The sequence below is a fragment of the Eretmochelys imbricata genome, chromosome 2 (assembly GCF_965152235.1).
Source record: "Eretmochelys imbricata isolate rEreImb1 chromosome 2, rEreImb1.hap1, whole genome shotgun sequence".
NCBI lineage: Eukaryota > Metazoa > Chordata > Testudines > Cheloniidae > Eretmochelys > Eretmochelys imbricata.
This window is the reverse complement of record NC_135573.1, coordinates 45,681,369-45,700,515: the sequence shown is the minus strand read 5'-3', so window position 1 is coordinate 45,700,515 and position 19,147 is coordinate 45,681,369. Positions and strand designations below refer to the sequence as shown.

Sequence of the window (19,147 nt, the reverse complement as noted above, 5' to 3'; positions counted from 1 at the left end):
TTTGAAGATGCTAAGCACATCTGGAATTCAGGCCATAGATTTCTCAACTTGGGAACCTGACAATTTTCTTAGTTTAAAATGTATGGAATTGATAGGAGGCACATGACAATGAACACTGTAATATCTTTATCAGCACATAATGATTGTTCAGCGTCAAATGTCTGTGCTAGAGGAAGAACTAGAAGAATTCCGACTCGCTCTGAAACAGTATGTGGAATCTGCTTCTACTCGGACTGGATGTTTGCAGTAAGTATGTTATCACCTTGCGGCATATTCTGCGTAGCACTACAGAGATGAATATTTCTTTGAATGAATCTCAAACTTGGGGTAGACCACGTGTTAATAGAGAGACTGTCTCATGGACCATCTCCCGTCCCATGGACGTGGACCATCTTCTCTTCTATCAGGGAACACACACAAGGGCAGAGTTGGGACAGGACTATTGGAATCAAAGGGAGAGTTCAAAGCATATAAAATATTCTAGTATTCAGTGTGGGGCAAGCTGTAGAGGTGGACAAATAATTCAACATATATGTTGAATAATTTGAAAAGAATCACACAATGTGCTGAATTACTCAGTGAATAGTATTTGCCCAGCTTTTGTCCTCTGTAACAGAGGATAATTAGAAAAAAGGGCTGGACGTGAGAATAGTCATAGGATATCCCTAGGATTCTGCAGTTCCTTTTAGGGGAAGTTGTTTTGTAGCATTTTCTTAGTATCCCTGAGAAGGGGAGCTTTTGAAGACAGACTCTTTGAAGGCTCTTTTTTTTCTAGTGCATACATCTCTGGGACAGTGCCTCAGCAAGCTTCCCCCACCCTGATCCTGCAGTCCTGATCCTGCAAAACATCCCACAAAAGCATATAAAGCTCTACCCATGCAAATCACTTTGCAGGATCAGACCCCTAGTTTGGAACTCTTTCGAAGTTGAATAAAAGACTGATTTCCTGCCTACCATAGTGTGATTGTTGTGAATTATTGGGCTCTTTTCTTCTGCTGTACTTCTCTTTTAATCAATCACTCTCTGAGGGCAGGTTACACTTAAAACATGGCATCGGTGCAGTTGCACCAATGCAGCTGCGCTGCTTTAATGAAGACGTTCTGAGCTGACGGGAGAGAGCTTCTCCTGTTGGCGTAGTTAATCCACCTCTGTGAGAGGCGATAGGTATGTCAGCGGGAGAAGCTCTCCTGCTGACAGAGCACTGTCTTCGCCATCACTTAGGTTGATATAACTAAATTGCTTAGGAGGTGTGGATTATTCACACCCTTAAGTGACGTAGTTATACTGAAGTAATTCTGTAGTGTAGACCAGGGCTAAGTCTCATGCCTGTGTTTTCCAGGCAAATATGCTAGCTTCCAGCTAAACCCCAGTAAGGATATTTAGAATCCAAAGCAGTGCTATTCAGGGAACGAAGGCTGTTAATAAAAACATGCCTGGAAAGTTTTATTGTGTTTTGACTCTTATTTAAGTATGGTTTAAAGTTCATCATAAAGAGAGGATGAAAAATCCCTATAGAGAGGGCAAACAGACCAGTGAGGGCTTCTTTCCTTGTTTATTACACTAGGCATGCTAGAGCTCAAAAAGTCTCAAAGCTACTAGTCTAAAGACTGAAATCATAAGCCTCAAATTTTATGTTACAATGCACCTAAACAAGCCACAGGAGAAATTTTATGCCACACTACCCTCACCTGTTCGTTTGCTAAGAGGTGTCCATCCAGTGACTTGCATGCTGCACCCCTCATCCATCTGAGGGAAATTTAAAATCAGAACATGCCCAGTACAAGGAGAGCATTCTTTTGGTGATAGTTCTGTGTTTGTGAAGGTTTTTTCAGCATGCTGAGGGATAATGGTGGACATCCCCCAATAGGGAGAAGATCTCCAGCCTATTAAAAGGGTGGCTAGCTCAGTTCAAGTCAGACCAGACCTATAAAATGGAAAGGACAAATCTGACAGGTTGCTGAGTATATAGCGCTCAGATAACATAGTGAGAGCAAAATATATTCCTATTATTAATATTAGAATTACCATAGTGCCTAGGACCCATAGTCACTGCCAAGGACCCATTGTGCTAGGTGCTATACAAACACAGAACAAGATGATCCCTGCCCCAAAGAGCTTACAATCTAAGTAATATATAAACAGAGGCATCATGCTAGACTAAAGGCATGTGTGTTTCTTTCCTATTATTAGAATTCATTAAAACAGTGGTTCTCAAACTTATTTGATCGGGCTCCCCTTCTTTATGACTGTAGTCATTTATGCCCCCCCACCCCAAGTACATATACCACCACCCAGCTCTGAAGGCAGGGAGGAGAGTAGTGGCTGCTGGCTGGATGCCCAGCTCTGAAGGCAGCGCCGCACCAGCAGCGGCACAGAAGGGTGGTAATGTGAAAAGTGATGTTTGTTAATATCACTTTTCAGAGCAGACACAGCGCCCCACTGCCACGCCGGGGCTGACAGCCAGAGCCCCTCTGCCTCAAGGTGAGGGATTGTGGGGGCAGAAGAACCCAAGCCTAGACTGCCTCCCAGTGAGGAATTGGGGAGGGAGGAGGAGAGCCCAAGCCTGGGCTGCCTCCTTGTGAAGCACTGGGGGCGTAGAAGAGCCCAAACCTGGGCGGCCTCCCCGTGAGGGATTGAGAGGAGAGCCCGAGCCCAGGTGGTGGGGTTCCAGCGGTCAGCCCCAGCACGGCGAGGCTCCGGCCATCCCCTTTCTCCCTGCCTCCAGGTTGTGCATGGCCCTTCTGGTCCAGCCCCAGCCATAGCTCTTAAAAATAAAAAAAATAAAAAAAAGCACAAAACTCATTCCTGCACCTCTCTTGGGAGACTTGCCCCATAGTTTGAGAAGTGCTGGATTAAAAAAGAAAATACTATACTGTGCCTATATTGCATCTTAAAGGTAGACAATCTGGTCTGCCTGTCCCCACCCCACCTCTACCCAATGCGTGGGGCAGCCACTTATAGCTAGGAGGTGAAGAAGCTGGGGCTGCCAGCCCAAGGCAGGTGGAGCCAGCAGAGCAGGAGCACCTCTCCCTCCCCTCGGCAGGGGGACATGCTGTTTTTATTCCCTCCTTCCCCCCAGCTGGGAGGGGGACAAACTTGCAAACTCAGTCCGACCCAGGGAAAGAAGCTGGCTTCAAGGAAGTTGCCAGGGCTGAGGAGGGAGCTCAGCTGGTGCTGGAGCCCGTCCTGGAGCGTCAGATGCTGGAGCCTAAAACTGTGCTTTGTTCAGAGTTACGAACATTTCAGAGTTATGGACAACCTCCATTCTCTCCATAACTCTGAGGTTCTACTGTATATAGGAAAGGCAGATTAAGTCACAGAAGTGGAGGAGCTGCACTATGGCTCAAGATTCCATAAAAAATGAGTGATGCAGACAACACAGTCAATAGAATGTGTATGGAAAAGAATCTCAAGTAATTAGAAGATATGTAGGATTATAATACCAGCTTCTGGATCAGGAAAAACATATGAGTCTGATTCATAGCTCTGGCTGAGTAGCACGCAGGAGAGGACTCATGATAAGGAACAAAATTATGATTCACCAATTCTGGGACTGGTCAGCCCCTAGCATATGTTGGAGCAAGCTAGGGGCTGCTCTCACTTACACTTGGTTTCCTATGGCTGCGGCTGTTGTTCTAGTAACAGTGAATAACCACATATCCTTATTCTTGGACTTTCCCACTCCACCAGGAGCTGTAACGTCCCAGCATTGCTCTTAAGAAAAGGGAGCTTCCTGTTGATGTGATCCAATGACTTTACTTCCCCTTTGCATTGGCAAAGTACTGAAAAGGACCTGTAGCATTATGAAAAATTAGGTCCACTGAGTGTGTCTTGATAAGGAAGATCAAAGAGGAAACCATACCTAGTAAAGCAATAATAATGGGCAACTTCAGCTAAACACAAATAAACTGGTCATATCTCATGCCAGAACAAGGTTTGGAGAAGCAATAAACAATTGTTTCTTGGAACAGCTTTCTTTAAACCTGGTGAATGTGGGGAGAGGACAGTCTTAATTTAGGATTGGAGCTAGTAAAACATATTCCAGCAGAACAATTATCCATCAGAGAGATCTGATTCTACGGAATGGACATGACACCATAACACACATCATATGGAAATGAAGTTGGAGAAAGAAAAAAAATGAACTTTTTGTAATATTTGGGAATGGTTGACTATGTTACACAATGGTTGACTACTATCACACAAGAGCCAAGAGATGGAAAAGCAAACAAAAATGGTACCTGCTACAAAAAAGAATCTACAACATATCAAAGCATTCTTTAGTAACACTGAACCGCACACTTGTCATAAGAAAAATCCTAAATTGTTTGAAAATATAAAACAAAGAGCATATAGAAAAAGGAAGAACTGATTTGTTTCCCCAATTTAGCTGATATTTGGTATGACAGCAGTGCCACCTGCTGGTCACTTTCTGATTCATTCTGGATGTTTTATTTTGTTATGCTTCTGTATGTAGTTCCTGACCACTTCTTCATATTGTACAGAGTTCTAGTCTTCATGCAGCAGCAAATAACAAAACCAATAAATCAGGGTGGATTCATTACCAGTTACAGTTTAGGGTGTAATCTGAGCACAGTTTTCAAACAAAGCAGTAATAAAATCTCCACATCTCACATTTGGATGTTCAAATAGTCTATAAGCATCCTTTTTTGCAGTGCACATCCAGTTGCCAATTTGAGCATTCAAATGCAGAATTACAAATCATATCAAGACTTACATATTTGAAAACTAGCTCCTGAGTATGAGGTTTATAGAATGCACTAAAGCAGATGACACTGTGGGAAGGATTGGCATATGTTCCATGGGATATTTTATGCCTCCATGAACAGGTAAGATGAACTAACTCCATGGCACGTTGTCTAAGACAACTGGAGGAATAAACCTAAAAGTAGACAATACATGGGGGAAAAGTTTTTCTGAGAATATGGGCTCTCAGGCAGGGACTGTTTTTGTGTTGTTTGTTGGTACAGTAGCTAGTACCATGGGACCCTATTCCAAATGTGGGGTATCTAGGTGCCATCACAATAGAAATACGTGATAAAAAGATACTGTTTAAAAAAGTGTATGAGCAATGGACAGTGACCATTCCATCTTTACGCCACATATGGCTGCTTGTTTCCAAAACACCTAAGTCTATCCTGTTTTAATAAACTTCTCACCTCTGAAAAATGAACCTGCACAAGTGAAGCAGCATAATTTAGGCCAAAATTTTCAGAAGTGACTAATGATTTAGATGCCTTAATTTCTGGGTATCCCACTCTGAGACACCTTACCCAGGAGGCTTGATTTTCAGAGCATGGCTAATCAGCCCTTTCTGATAATAGGACCCTTTTAACCTGTCTCAAATTGGGCACATAAGTACTGAGGCATCTAAGTCACTACTCACTGTTGAAAATCTTGTCCTGACTTCACAATTTACTTCACTTACTCTTTATGGGAACCACTGTATTATGGTGGTTTGCTGTGCAGCACAGTTGGATTAGTTTCTAGAATACTGAACCATACTTTTTGAGATAAAGTACCCTAGCATTTGGAACAGTATGAGAAATTAATTTTGTAAATAAGAGTCCATTATAACAGTTTTAATTTTAAAGAGTAAAAATAAAAGTTCTGCTTAAAAATACCATGCAGTATATCACAGATAAAAGTAGAAAGGAGCTCAAGTCATTTGCAACACAGATGCCTCTAACTCCACATATTTGTCCCTCAGACTATCCTTTCTACAGAAATCAGTAAGTTTTGTTCAGTCACTGTACTGTAACTTGGGAAAAGTGTGCTTGCTAATTCTGTCCTATAACTCTTAGTGTTTCCATACAGAAGCTTTCAAGCGAATGCCGCTTCATCATTTATGAGTTCTGGGAGAACAGCAGTGCCTGGAATAGGCAAGTAATGAGATTACCATTTGCATTTCAGGTTGTTTAGAAGGTTACAAAGTAACTGCATGAAACTACTGGTATATAAAGATATAAATATCTTTCATTAATTTATTTGATCTACTTTCCAATTAAATGCCATTAAGAATGCTTCATAACAGTTCAGTTTTTTCTGCATTGAGCTTAAAACACTATTTGAATATCTATTGAAAAGACATCCAGTAGTCTGACTTGAATAGGCAGAGACTGAAGGTGGCGAGATACAGAATTAAGAGTCATCAGAATAGGGACAGTAGTTGAGTATAGGAGGAAAAAAGTAGGGGGATGAAATGATGCTGGCAGAGAGCTAATGCAGGGTGAACAAGGAGCTAAAAGGAGACAGACAGGTTGCAGTCCCACAACATACTTAAGCACATGTGTAACTTTAAGCATGTGAGTGGTCACTGGTGCCTTCCTCCAAGGTTTCCCACCCCTACCACAAAAACCCAGCAGGCTTCCAGTCTCTCTTCGGGACCTTGGAAGATACCACACCCAGAGGATTTCCCACCAGCTGGGTTCCAGTCTGTAGGAGGCAGAGCTTTTAGGGAAGTGGGAAAAGGTGGAGATTTTTCTCTGCACTGAGTTTTATAAAAAAGATCTGAAGGGGGAATCCATTGTTTTGGGGTTTTCTGCAGCCTAATATCCTGCTTACAGAATCTGGCCCAATGAGTTCAGAGAGGGTGCATTTACCTTCAGAAACAGTAATAAGAAGAATTGAAAAGGCACTTCAACACCATTGGAATAGACAAATTGCCATACAGGATCAGACCAAAGATCCATTTAGTTCAGTTTCCAGTATCAGATGCTGCCAAGGAAGATGCAAGAATGTCACTGTAGGCTGAGATGGGATAATGTGCCCCTCACATTAGGTCAGATCCTGGTCTCTAATAGTTAGAGATTGGCAAAAGCCGTTAAACGCGTTTAATATCCCTTCTGAAATTTTTTAAAATTATAATTATGAATTTCTGGCTATTCTTCATAGCCATATAAATATTCAGTCCTTTTAAATCTTGTTAAGTTCTCATCACCTCTATGTATACAGTCATCTCCAGATGAATTACAGCAAGACATTCCAAAGGAGTAATGTGGACTTCTTGGAAACTCCAGAACTCATGACAACTATGCAAGTACCTGGTAATTATCAAGTTTTTCCACAATACTTTACTTGCTTCAATATGAAGACTTCCCATTGACTACAATGTTCCTTATGTGGAATAACTGCAAAATTTGCCCTTATTCAACACTCTTTTGTAATTTTGCCTCTGTTTTGTTCTTTTTTATTTTTTCTTTTTCTTTAAACATCAAGGGTTTGTACACAGTAATACAATTGTTAAACACATCCGTAATAGGAATATACACAATACTTCCTCCTATTGGAGAAAAAGTAAGATTATTACAAATTAAGTATTAACCTAACAAATATAGTACAGAAAATATCCAGAATATAAAGAGTCACTTTGTAAATAGTAACATTCTGTTGCTTTGAACTGTTTTTGCATTACTGGTTTAAAAATATTTAGTCAGAAAATATGTTTGCTTTCTGATAAAGAGCTATATTTCAATTTAATTGCATTTGCTTGTATTACATTAACAGAAAGAGTGGTCTTAATTTACCACACAATTGTGCATATTTCCTGCAACTTTTCTCCAAACTCCATTCTGAAAAGCGGAGATGCAAAAGATTCCCAAATTATAATTAATATTATTTGTATTACAGTAGCACCTAGTACTATGTGGTATACATGCACCTTATAAGAGAAACTTCTTGTCCCGAAGTGCTTACAGTCTAAGTAGACAAGAACAACAAATGGAGCAAGCGTCATCCCCATTTTACAGATGGGGAACTAAGGCACAGAGAGATTAAGTACTTTGTCCAAGGTCATACAGGAAATCCGTAGCAGAGCTCAAAATTGAACCCAGATCTCCTATTGTAGGAGTTGGGCCAACAAGTCCCTGTCCAATGCCTAACCTCTAGACCATTTTTTCTCTCCAGTAGAGTAACTGGGCCAAATCCTGAAGTTTTTCCATCAAGCAAACTCCCATACACAAACTCCACTGACTTCAATAAGAGTTTGCCTGAGTAAGGAATGAGTAAATCCTAACCAAGGAATGCAGAATTTAGCTCAGTAATTTAGTAATATAATGCACTATTTCCCTCTGCATGATAGCGTCAGACTACATTGTGCCAATGGCGGGACTGGAATTCAGTAAGGGATGGAGAACGAAGAAATAGTGGTGTTCCAATCACGGCTGGGGAACGTATGTTTAGCATCAAATCAAATAAAATATATAATTTATAAATGTCTAAATATAAAGATCAGTCTTAAATTTAATTTAAAACATGTTTAAGCATACACTCTGCCTTTCAAATGGGATTTTAGTTTACAGCATTCCTCCTGATTATTACCATGGCAACCAGAGTATTGCTCAGCATGAACTTCTTGCTCAAAAAAATAATATAGAAAAGTAATATTTAGGATCTGCATAGTTTAATTTTCCCAATTTATAGGTTATATTTTCTTTTAGAAATACACATACCTATGTTAAGGTTTTTTTTCAATAAGTGCAGTAATTGTAGCATAAGGATCTTCATACAAATTTGTATTCAAAGGAAAAAAAAAGCTTAAGAGAGAGCAAAAATGATGGCTGTAAGGCAATTACTATATTTTATGCAACAGTCACATACAATGTAGACTGAGACCTGTTTAAAACTCAGTGAAGAACAGAAATAACTCTGCTACTAGCAAAGTCAATTTTGTAATTGATGTAACCCAGGAAAGCCCGGCTCAGATACAGCTACTGCTTTTCTGTATGATCCTTTTTAACCCAATTTTCCAGCTGAGTTGACCAACAAGGAGATGAATTGACTTCTCCAACGTCACATATTTAATCTGTGACTCAATAAAGATTACCCAATCCTGGAAACCTTCTCTTATGTGAGTAATCCAATTCATGTCAATAGGAATATACTCACCAGGATAAGGACTACTCACAAGAGTAAGGGGTTTGCAGGAGTGATATCTGGGATCCTCCTTGTAACAGTAGCCAGTAGATTCTGATCACTGTCATTTGACAAGGGTATCAACCTTTTGTAACCTTGACCCATGTCATGTATTAATAGATCAGTGACCAGGCCCACTTGCTCCAGGCTCTCTCTGAGGTTGACATGCACCACTTAGTACTAACTTTGATGTATTCTTCTTACCCTACATTGAAAAGGGAAGAACTCCCAGCACAATTGGAGCAACAAGACTGACACTCATGTACCTGACTTTGATGTTCATAAAGCAGGACTCTGGCCTCAGCAAAGATCAATGCTTCATAATGCATTCACAATGCTCCACCTCATTGCCTATACAATTCCAGCTGCTTAAGTGAGGGCAGGAAGATGCAGGCTGCTATTTGGACTAAGATGGACCAGAGGAATCAGCTGATTCCAAATACATTTTCACTACAGAGAAATACAAAGGCAGTGAATCGACACGGGAGGATCCAGTTCTTATGGAAATAGTCAAAGACCACTGATTTTGATTTAAAACTGGGACAGAAATCTGCAGGAATCACAACTGAGAATTTCCTGGGCCAGGTACTTTTGCCCAATGAGGCTGTTGTACCTTGCACCCTATTTTAGATCAGCTGATGAAGGTGGACAGACACTTCACTCAGCTACCCTTGCTTTGAAGGCTTTTGCGAAAGAGTACATCTTCCCCAAGGTCAATCACCAGTTATGTCCCCCATCCTTGATGCAAGAGCCTTGTAGTGGAGATGACCATAGCTAGAGGGAAGACCTAGTATGTTACTGGTACCATACCCCTGGATGCTGAGCTGTGGAATTGGGACTCATTTTGACAGTGTTTACCAAACCACTGTTGCAGCCTTAAGCATTAGACAACTAGACTTTTATAGCCAAAGTTGGGTGGATCTAAGGAAAGAAGCCTCCATTCTGGTCAATTTCCTTCTCCAGTGCAAATATTGGGAATTTAAGAAGCTGGTCTATACAGGTGTAAACTATTGCACTAAAAGCTCTCTCTCCCTCCTCTACTGTTCTGCTCAGCTCCCCCAGCAACTACTCCTGGACTACCACTCTCCTCCACTGATTGATCAAGTTCTGTCCTTGCAAATGCACATCTCCAATTATCTTTGGTAGGAACTGAACACAGAAAGACCAGCTTAATACTATTTCTTTAGACTAGCAGAGGAACAGATTATAGATAATCTATTTAGGGTTTCAAGAAAAGGCTTGGGGGAGAAGGGAGGAAGAAAGGAATACTGTAAAAATAAAATAAAGATTGGTCAGTAAATATTTTTTTTTCCTTTTCAGCTTCATGGTGGGTCCTGAACAACAACTAGAAGCTTTCATTGTGGGTTCAAGTAATGGTAAATGTTATATTTGCATTCAAACAACATCCATACACCAGTCGACAGGTGCTACAGCTAATGGACTGTGATGTAACATTGTTTATCACAGGCACAATCTTTTCCATTTTAAAATATGGAAAAAATATGTATGCTTTATATTCTCTCCTTGTGACTATTTTGGTGAAACATTTTTTACAAGCTTACATAAGGACACTTGTGGCCCTGCTAAATTGCTAGATGCGTGTGTGTGTGTGCTCAAGCCAGCCAAATTATTGTACAGAAATGTGTCTCAGAGAAATGGTCAGCGTATGTGAGTGTTAAGTACTTGTTTTGACTGGTTTTATCTTTATGTTAAATAAATAGTTACTCCAAGCTTCCAGGTTGTCTTCTTTTCAAAGAAAATGGCATAAACTTTTTAACATTCCTATTTTCATGAGTTTCTAATTTTCTGTTTTAAAATGAAGTCACGAGGCTATGTGGTGTATTCTGTGCTGGCAACTCTCTTTGCTAGCACAGAACTTCATACATGTATATATTAAGTCATTCAGAAGAGTAAAGGGCTGCTGCTTCCCCACCCGGATTAACAGAATCATAGAAATGTAGGGCTGGAAGGGATGTCAAGAAGTCATCATGTCCAGGCCCCCGCTGAGTAGGGACCAAGTAAACCTACACCAGCCCTGACAGGTGTTTGTCCAACCTGTTCTTAAAAACCTCTAATGATGGGGATTCCACAGCCTCTCCTGTAAGCCTACTACTGAGCATAACTATCTTTATATTTCACAAATTTTCCTAACATCTAAGCTAAATCGTCCTTTCTGCAGATTAAGCCTATTAATTCTTGTCCTATCTTCAGTGGACATAGAGAACAACTGATCACCATCCTCTGCATATCAGCCCTTAACATATGTGAAGACTTATCAGGTTCCCTCTCCCAGTCTTCTTTTTTCAAAATTAAGTATGTCCAGTTTCTTTAATCTTTCCTAATAGGTCAGGTTTTCTAGACCTTTAACCATTTTTGTTGCTGTCCTCTGGACTCGCTCCAATTTGTCCACATCTTTCCCACCAAGTACGGCAAGAGTGACAGTCAGAGTCCATGGTGAAGCTTTGCAGACTCCACTAACAACATTTGCTGGGAAAATTTTGTTTATAGTTTTTAAATATTGAGAGGAGAGGTGTAGTAGGGAATGTTCTTTCCCTTCCCCTCTTGAGCAAAGATGATATGCATATCCCACAATGGCCTCCTTCCCCCAGCAACTGTTTAGGGTTCTAAAGATGTCCTCTCTCTCCAGTGAAAGTTGGGGCCTAAATCCATTTCCCACACAGCCACTCATGGGCTAGGAATATTTTGCACTAGAGCCTGGAGCTAAGCATTTACAGAAAACAAGTGAACTCCAGAGCCTAGAGCATGCCAACAAATGGAAACAGCTCTACTGCTCTAAGCAGTCAGCTCCTGGAATGTGAGCAACAGAATTGTGAGGTATGGGGCAGCTATTGGCCTTTCCCATAAACTTGGGTGTTTTGGAGGTAATTCTAGCCTCAGCTTCCGGGTGATCCCAAAAGGTCTGAGTAGGGAGGAGAGAGAGAAAATGTGCAATATTTCAGAGAAATTTTATGTGCCTGCTATTTGTATTGGGACTTGATATAAGTAAAGCAGTATGTTACTTTCACAGAATTCATATCAAGTCTTATTTAGGTTCAACCAGTGCAGTCCCTTAAGTCAGAAATGAAATATTAATAAGGACCATGTACCTCTACATAATTCTACAGCTGCTAAAAAAAGTGATGGAGTCAGCCTAAAACCATTGAAAATAAGCTGAAGAAGTATTTAGACACAACATTTGAAGATGAAGAAAGGTTCATTATTGCTTTTAGAAAGCTGACATACAAGCTGACAAGCCTGTTTTAAATTATTTGCCAGAAGCTGGAATGGGCAACAGGGGATGGATCACTTGATGATTACTTGTTCTGTTCATTTCCTCCAGAGCACTTAGCATTAGTCAGATGACAGGATACTAGGCTACATGGACCTTTGGTCTGACCTACTATAGCTGTTCTTATGTATCCCAAGTACAAGTCTGCCACCGAAGCTGAGAACCCACATATACAATAGAACAGCAACTCTAACTAGTGAAGTTTAATTTGCACATTCAACTGTAATATCTTGAAGTTTAGAGTTCTAGAAATCAGAGGAAGTTACATACCTAAAACAAGCCAACTTAATGAAAATTCCACCCATGGTTTCTAACACTAGTAATTTGAATTGGAGTGTGTGTCCCACTGAATGTCAATAGGAGTGGTCAGAAGACATTTCCATTTCATGAAAACTTGAGATTTTGAAACGATTTTGTTCTGCTGTACAGCAAAAACAGAGTGATAGAGCGTGCCCCAGAATAGCCAAAAGCCCAGTGTTTTGGACATAAATATGGGGAGTCGGAGACTGCCATTGAAGTCCCGGCTTTCCCCAACTTGGACCAAGGACTTGAACCAGAGTCTCCCACCTATCCACCAGGACGCCCTAACCATCAGCCTGTTAGCCATCCTGGGGTATGTTTCTCTGGTTTTGAGAAGAAATTCCATCTGAACCTGGGAATTCCTCCCAAATGAGTGTTTATTGAAACCAATACTTTTCTAATTAATCATTTTCCAAGTTAAAAAAGTCAAGATTCCTGACTAGCTTTATGCACGTATCAAAACTTTTCAAACCCACCCACATCCCACACTTTGCAAACTTCCTGCTGATCTCTCACCCTAATATGGATTTAATGTAAAAAAATTTTGCATTTAAATATTCAGGCAAAGAGACATTTAAAACAAGACAAATACTAAACAGTGAGGTGTTCTTATCCATTCACATCCAATATTCTACCCTAGTTAAAATAGGCATTGCAAACAAGAGAAAGCACTTGTAGGACACTGTACCTGAAGATTTTAAAACATCTACACCTTTAAAAATATGAATTCTCTTTCATGGAGGCCTCTTTCCTCAAAGACCTTTTAGTAGTAATTTCATCATTTCTGCTTGGAGCTGTTTTGTCAGATAAAGTTTCAACTATATTTTGTTTTGGGTAGAGAGGGTTGGGAATGGAGCTAAGAAAGTATGTAGCACAATTTGGGATAGATTACACACTAGGAAGTAGTTCTTTAATCACAGTACTTAAGAATTAAACTTAAGAAAGCATTTGGGATATCAACATTTCAAAGATATTTCCACAAGATGTATGATAATTTTACAAGAAAAATATGCTCTCATTAAGACCATCTGTCCTTCCCTTCTGCATGTTTAAGACCAATTGCCAGGAAAACAGACAGAAGTAAAATGCAGCCCATCCTTTCCACCTGCAGTACAATTTCAAGTATATTATAGAACATGTCAGTACTGACTGAGTTACTTAGACAGGTACAGATCATTAACTACAGCAATTAACAATTGGTCTGGTTTCCTATTTTGATCGAGTTGGTTTGCTCATCCTTAGCTTTAATTAGTAGATTTAAGAATATGTTTTCAGGTTAGTGAGAAAATTTCCTTCTTTGTTAAGCAAAGGCAGGCTGTGTCATCACTGGGATAGAATAAATCCACAAGCCTTCAGGAAATGATGTCAATCGAGTTGATGGCTGTGTTACCAATAATCTGGTGCTCTGATATTGTGCTTGTGGGCACATAATACATCATTTAAGGGTTACACGTTAAGGAACATCTTTTCACACAACTATGCTCTCTAAATTCTGGTTAAAATGGTCTCCATGAAGTTTCAGTGTTCTGTTCCTTTCTAATGGATACGGTAATCTGTTCTAGAATTGAACAGAGTCAAATGCCAGAGATAGAAAAATTCTAGTAAGTCAAGTAATCAGTCTTCCTACCACGGCAAAATTATTCCCCATTTACTAATGATATAACCAACCACTAATCTACAATTGATAACATTTAAGGAATCTCAGCACTAAAAGAGTTTGAGATAGAAGGGATGAGAGTAAAACTGGAATTGCCTTCAGCATTAGCTGTAGGGTTGCTACTGGGAAGAACATACCTCTAACCCCCAATTATAGTTGAGCTATTTTAGTCTTTTGTAAATTTAAGGCTTTCAGATTGATGTACTGTGTGTTTCAAATACAAGTGTACAAACAGACCACACTCACAAAATATTTTAATTGACACACATAAGGGACATTAAAGAATTACAATGATTGTCTGAAACTGCTGCTGTATGTACAGAAACAAAGATGACAAACACCAAAAGAAAATCCAGGACTTTTTTGGCAACCTTATTTTGCATAGTTTAGAAAAGATTAAGACAACTGAAAAGCTAATCACATCTTTAACAAATTTAACTTTGCAAATTTTTAGTACTATTGCTCTAACGATCTAACCTTCCTCTGGTTCAATTTCTAGTTCAAATTTATCCTTTGCTAGAAAAAAAAAATGGATTCTAGAAAAATCCAATTTCAGGAGTGAAAGGATTAATTTCAGCCTTACTGCAGTTCTGAGTACAGAAGCTATTACAAGTAGCTAGACCAAAATAATTTTTGTATTATTCTTGAAGTTAGTCAATTTAGAGAGCTATATTTGCTTATATAAACAATACTGTACATTATTAACTAAAAGACTTTCAGACGCATCTTTTCATTATGCAATCCTTATTTAAGGAAACAGCTATAAGACTCTCAGTAGTATGCACTTCCAACAAGGATTCTTGGAATTTTTCATTGTCACCACTACCCATTTCCACTTTGGAAACATCAGTACCATTGGATGACACAATTAGTATTGCATTTCCTGAAATCCACTGCCCTATCGACAGCTCCCCTGTATAGTCAACGATCATTAGGGTAGATATTCTAGTTTTATGGAAATTGTGCTGCCTTTCAATGAAACCAAAACATCAAGATATTAAACATCTTGAAAGAAACTAGTCGTATAGCCACAGAATGCAAGAGGTCACTGAGCGCCACTGTGAATTACTGAAAAGCAATCAAAGTCAGTTTCAAAAATACAAGAAATAATACACTTACATACACCTAAGTCATGTTTGAGAATTACTACAGCTTGTGTTTCTGTTCCATTATTACAGCTAATGAAAATCTGAATATTGCAAACAAAATCTGAGTCAGAAATACTGGTTTAAAGTTGGTGGTTCTACAAATGTTGAAGTTGATTTAGCGAACCAAAGTTTGTCAATGTTGAAAATACTTCTGGCTTTTGATAATTGAAAAAACAAAATTTACATCCATTGTAATTTGTTTACATTCTACTGGCATTCTTGATTAATGACCAGGGATTTTAAGCATTTAGGCACCTAGGTGCTTCTGTAAATTCCACTAAGCACCTATCTGCATCTTAAGGCACCTAAATACCTTTAAAAATCTGGCCCTTAATCCACTTCATTGTTAGCTGTCCAAAAGATGGATTTCTTATCTTCAAAAGGACCTGTCATTTCTTACATAAGGCAATAAAATAGTTTTCTTCTGTAAGACAAACAGACTCAAAAAATTACTTCAAAGTTTGAAATGTCATTTAAATATTTACATTACACACAGCAAGTTAAATCTCACTGAATTGTAACAAAGAGTATTCATAATGAGATAAGGACTAAACATGTAAGATTGTAAGAGATAATAAGAATTACAGGTTAATTAAATGCCTCAAATTGTGGCCTAAATTTTTAAAAGCAACTGGTCATTGTAAACCCAATCTGAGGTTCTTTAATAGAACCCAATTATCAAGAAGGGCCAAGCACTCACCCTCTAAAAATAGGGTCTCTTTAAAAAGACGTCATCAAGATGAAGACTCAAAAATTACTAATCACTTGAGAATTTAGACCAGTATTCAACTACACTTGAGCAGCAGTTTGGAAATGTTCTAAATATAGGATCCTCAATAAGCTCTCTCAGAAGGTGCTTACCATCCATTACTGATGCACGAAAGCCAGGAAATGGTAGAACCCAGAGGCGTCGACTTCCCCAGTATCCGGGGGAGTGTTCAACTCCTGTACTGCTCCAGGCCCTACACCTTCCTCCAAACCCTTCCTGCCCCCTCCTTCCCCTCTCCCCCAGTGCCTCCTGCATGCCACTGAACAACTGATCGCGGCGGGCAGAGGAAGCTGAGATGGAGGGGGAGAAGCTGATCAGTGGGGCCCACCAGCAGGCAGGAGGGCGGGGGGGGGGGGGGGGAGGAGAGAGAAAGAGGAAGGGGGAGGAGCTGATCCATAGGGCTGCCGGTGTGCGCTGAGCACTCACTATTTTTTCCCCCCTCCGTGAGCGCTCCAGCCCCAGAGCATGCACGGAGTTGGCACCTGTGGTAGAACAAATCGATCTGTTTTGATAAAATGAAAAAAATGCAACTAGTAAATAGTTCCCATCTAGGACAGCATGCTGAAATAAATCCATAGACAAAAGCACTACTGGCAAAGCTCCAGAAACACAAGACTGAGTATAACTTGCTACCAATACAGACAGCAAGATAGTATTATAAAGAGAGACTTTAACAGAGATAGTAATAGTGATTTATAAAAGGAATAAGATACCACAACAACTAACAGTACAGTGGGTAGTCTTGGAAATGAATGGCAAGGAAAAGGAACATTGGGTTCAGTACAGAGACTGGTTAATAATGAAACTGAACTAGGATCTCGGCATTGGTGTAGCAGACACAGAAAATTCCATGACTGCCCACTTAGAATCACAGAGAACTTGTGAGCCTAGCTAATTCTGCCAATAGGTCTTAGTGACCCTGAAGGTTAAAATCTAATACTGAAATACAACAAGAAATATTTCCAAATGAGTTGCTGTATCAGTGGTAGAGAAAAAACAAACAAGTTTATGTAGAGGGCTTCAGTCCAGTCCAGATAACAGCCAGACTTTAAAAGTCAGCTTGTGAGGTAGAGTCTTACTGAAATGGACTTTGCAGAAGGAAAAAAGAATATCTGTAGCACATCTGGCAAGTGTGTGAAGTCATGATATCACCACCAGAAGTCTGGCATACACTTCACCACCTATTTGTTGTCCTACTTTTTGTCTTGTTGTTCAATTTCTAGTTCAAATTTATCCTTTGCTAGAAAAACTAAAGTGGAACAGATTCAGAACACCCTCACAGATTTTCATCCGTACGTTAAAACTAGTACTTGCCCATACAAGAATTGTAGTGGGGATCTATACAATTAAGATACATGAGAAAGCAGTAGGTAAAGGTTTCTATCACTTTGCAGGAATCCCTTTTAAGATTTAAGTACTCTTATTTCTCATGAAAAGGAAGAATTACTCTGACTACTTTAGATTACAAACAATACTAAAGGCCTTTAAGATGTGTTCAGCACATGCAAACCTAAATAAAGCTGATCTGTAAGCAGTCTCTTCTTTCCACCTTCCATCTCCATTGTTTGCACTATTGCGCATTGTTCCACAGCTAAACTTAGGCCCCGATGATGCAAGGAGCTCTGTATCCAAAGATCCCACACATGAGTTGATCCTACTGACTTCAATAGAGCTTCTTGCTAGGGTACATGGTTTATACCGAGCTCCTTAAAGGATCATCTTTAGGTATGTCAGCAATTTGGACAGATGTTGTTTTGTATAGCTCGCCTGGCACCGTGTATTAGCAGAATTTTTCAACAAGACACTAAACTTTGGAGTGTTGAAACAGGTAGGCACACAAAGTTTGTTTCATTTTTGGAAATAAGATTGCTTAGAAAAATAATGTAATCTGGTAATCAGTGACCATTTGAGGAAATTTAAGTTAATTTACTCAGCAGAAAATACTACAGTTAAGTTTGAAGCAGTTTTTGCAATAACCTATACCTGTTAACTTTAAAAGATGCCTTTGCAGGCATAGAACTTTGTTCTGTCCAAAATCTTTGAGCAAACTCCCACTAGTCAAGGGTGGCTGAAAACAGTTAGAATTCTACTCCAAAGACAGATAGCTGTAGTAGACCACGACTCTTGAAACCAGGCTCCCAAAAGGAGTCTTCCATGTTCAAGTCTGAGCAGCTTGCTCCAATAGAAGGTACTGCACACTGTCTTGAAGTAAAGACATAGTGCCACTGATATTCAAATCTTTTCCAGTAAGAAGCTGGAAATGCATTTCCCCATTGTATGTATAGTTTAAAGAGATTTAGAACCAACGACTGAAGGGATGTGAGTAAGTGATACATCACAGCTAAATATATGTTGACCAAAAATGGCTATAGGTAAATAGTCTCCTCCTGAAAGAAATTCGGAGAGAAATCTCTACTCGTAGACTAGAAAGTTCCAGGGATCAGTCTACAGTTAAGTAGAGTCACAAAACTATCAATGGAAAAAACAAACCAGTTGCAGTTGAAAGGGATCAATGTTTACTTTTTCAAGGTGCATAAGTCTTGTTTTTAAAATAAAGGAATAACAAAAATAATATAGAAACCACAAGAGCTGACTTTTCTTTTTCCCAGGGGTGCTCCACCCCCACTCCACCCCTTCCCCCAAGGCCCTGCCCTCACTCCACCTCTTCCTGCCCCTCTGCCCCCTCCCACAAAGCCCCCCGCCTACTGCTCTCCACCCTCCCCCGAGTGCCTCCCACCAGCTGCCACACAACAGATCAGTGGCCAGCCCGGAGTCTGCCGAACAGCTGTGGATTGTGGGTGCTGAGCACCCTCTTTTTTTATTCCATGGGTGCTTGAGCCCCCAAAGCACCCACGGAGTCAGCGCCTATGATAGAAACTTAAGAGAAACCATTCAGAAATAAACTAGGGTACTGGATTGTTGGATTCCCCTGCCCTGGGTACTGGTTCTCCGACACCAACAAATGAAGCCTTAAACTTGTCAAGACAAAAAGTAAGCGTACATGGAACTCATTGGTGTTCTACAAGTCTCCTGACCAGAAGCAGACCAGA

At 39.9% G+C, this 19,147-nt stretch overlaps 1 protein-coding gene across 1 annotated transcript in view; it reads left to right on the top strand.

The window, feature by feature from the left end:
• NECAB1 (N-terminal EF-hand calcium binding protein 1) overlaps window positions 1–10,283 on the top strand; it is a 119,353-nt gene extending 109,070 nt beyond the window's left edge. Inside the window, exons 10-13 of the mRNA XM_077808932.1 lie at window positions 134–246; window positions 5,826–5,903; window positions 6,976–7,067; window positions 10,255–10,283. Coding sequence (XP_077665058.1) covers window positions 134–246; window positions 5,826–5,903; window positions 6,976–7,067; window positions 10,255–10,283 — 312 coding nt within the window. The remainder of the gene's footprint in view (window positions 1–133; window positions 247–5,825; window positions 5,904–6,975; window positions 7,068–10,254) is intronic.
• The last annotated feature ends 8,864 nt before the right edge of the window (window positions 10,284–19,147 follow it).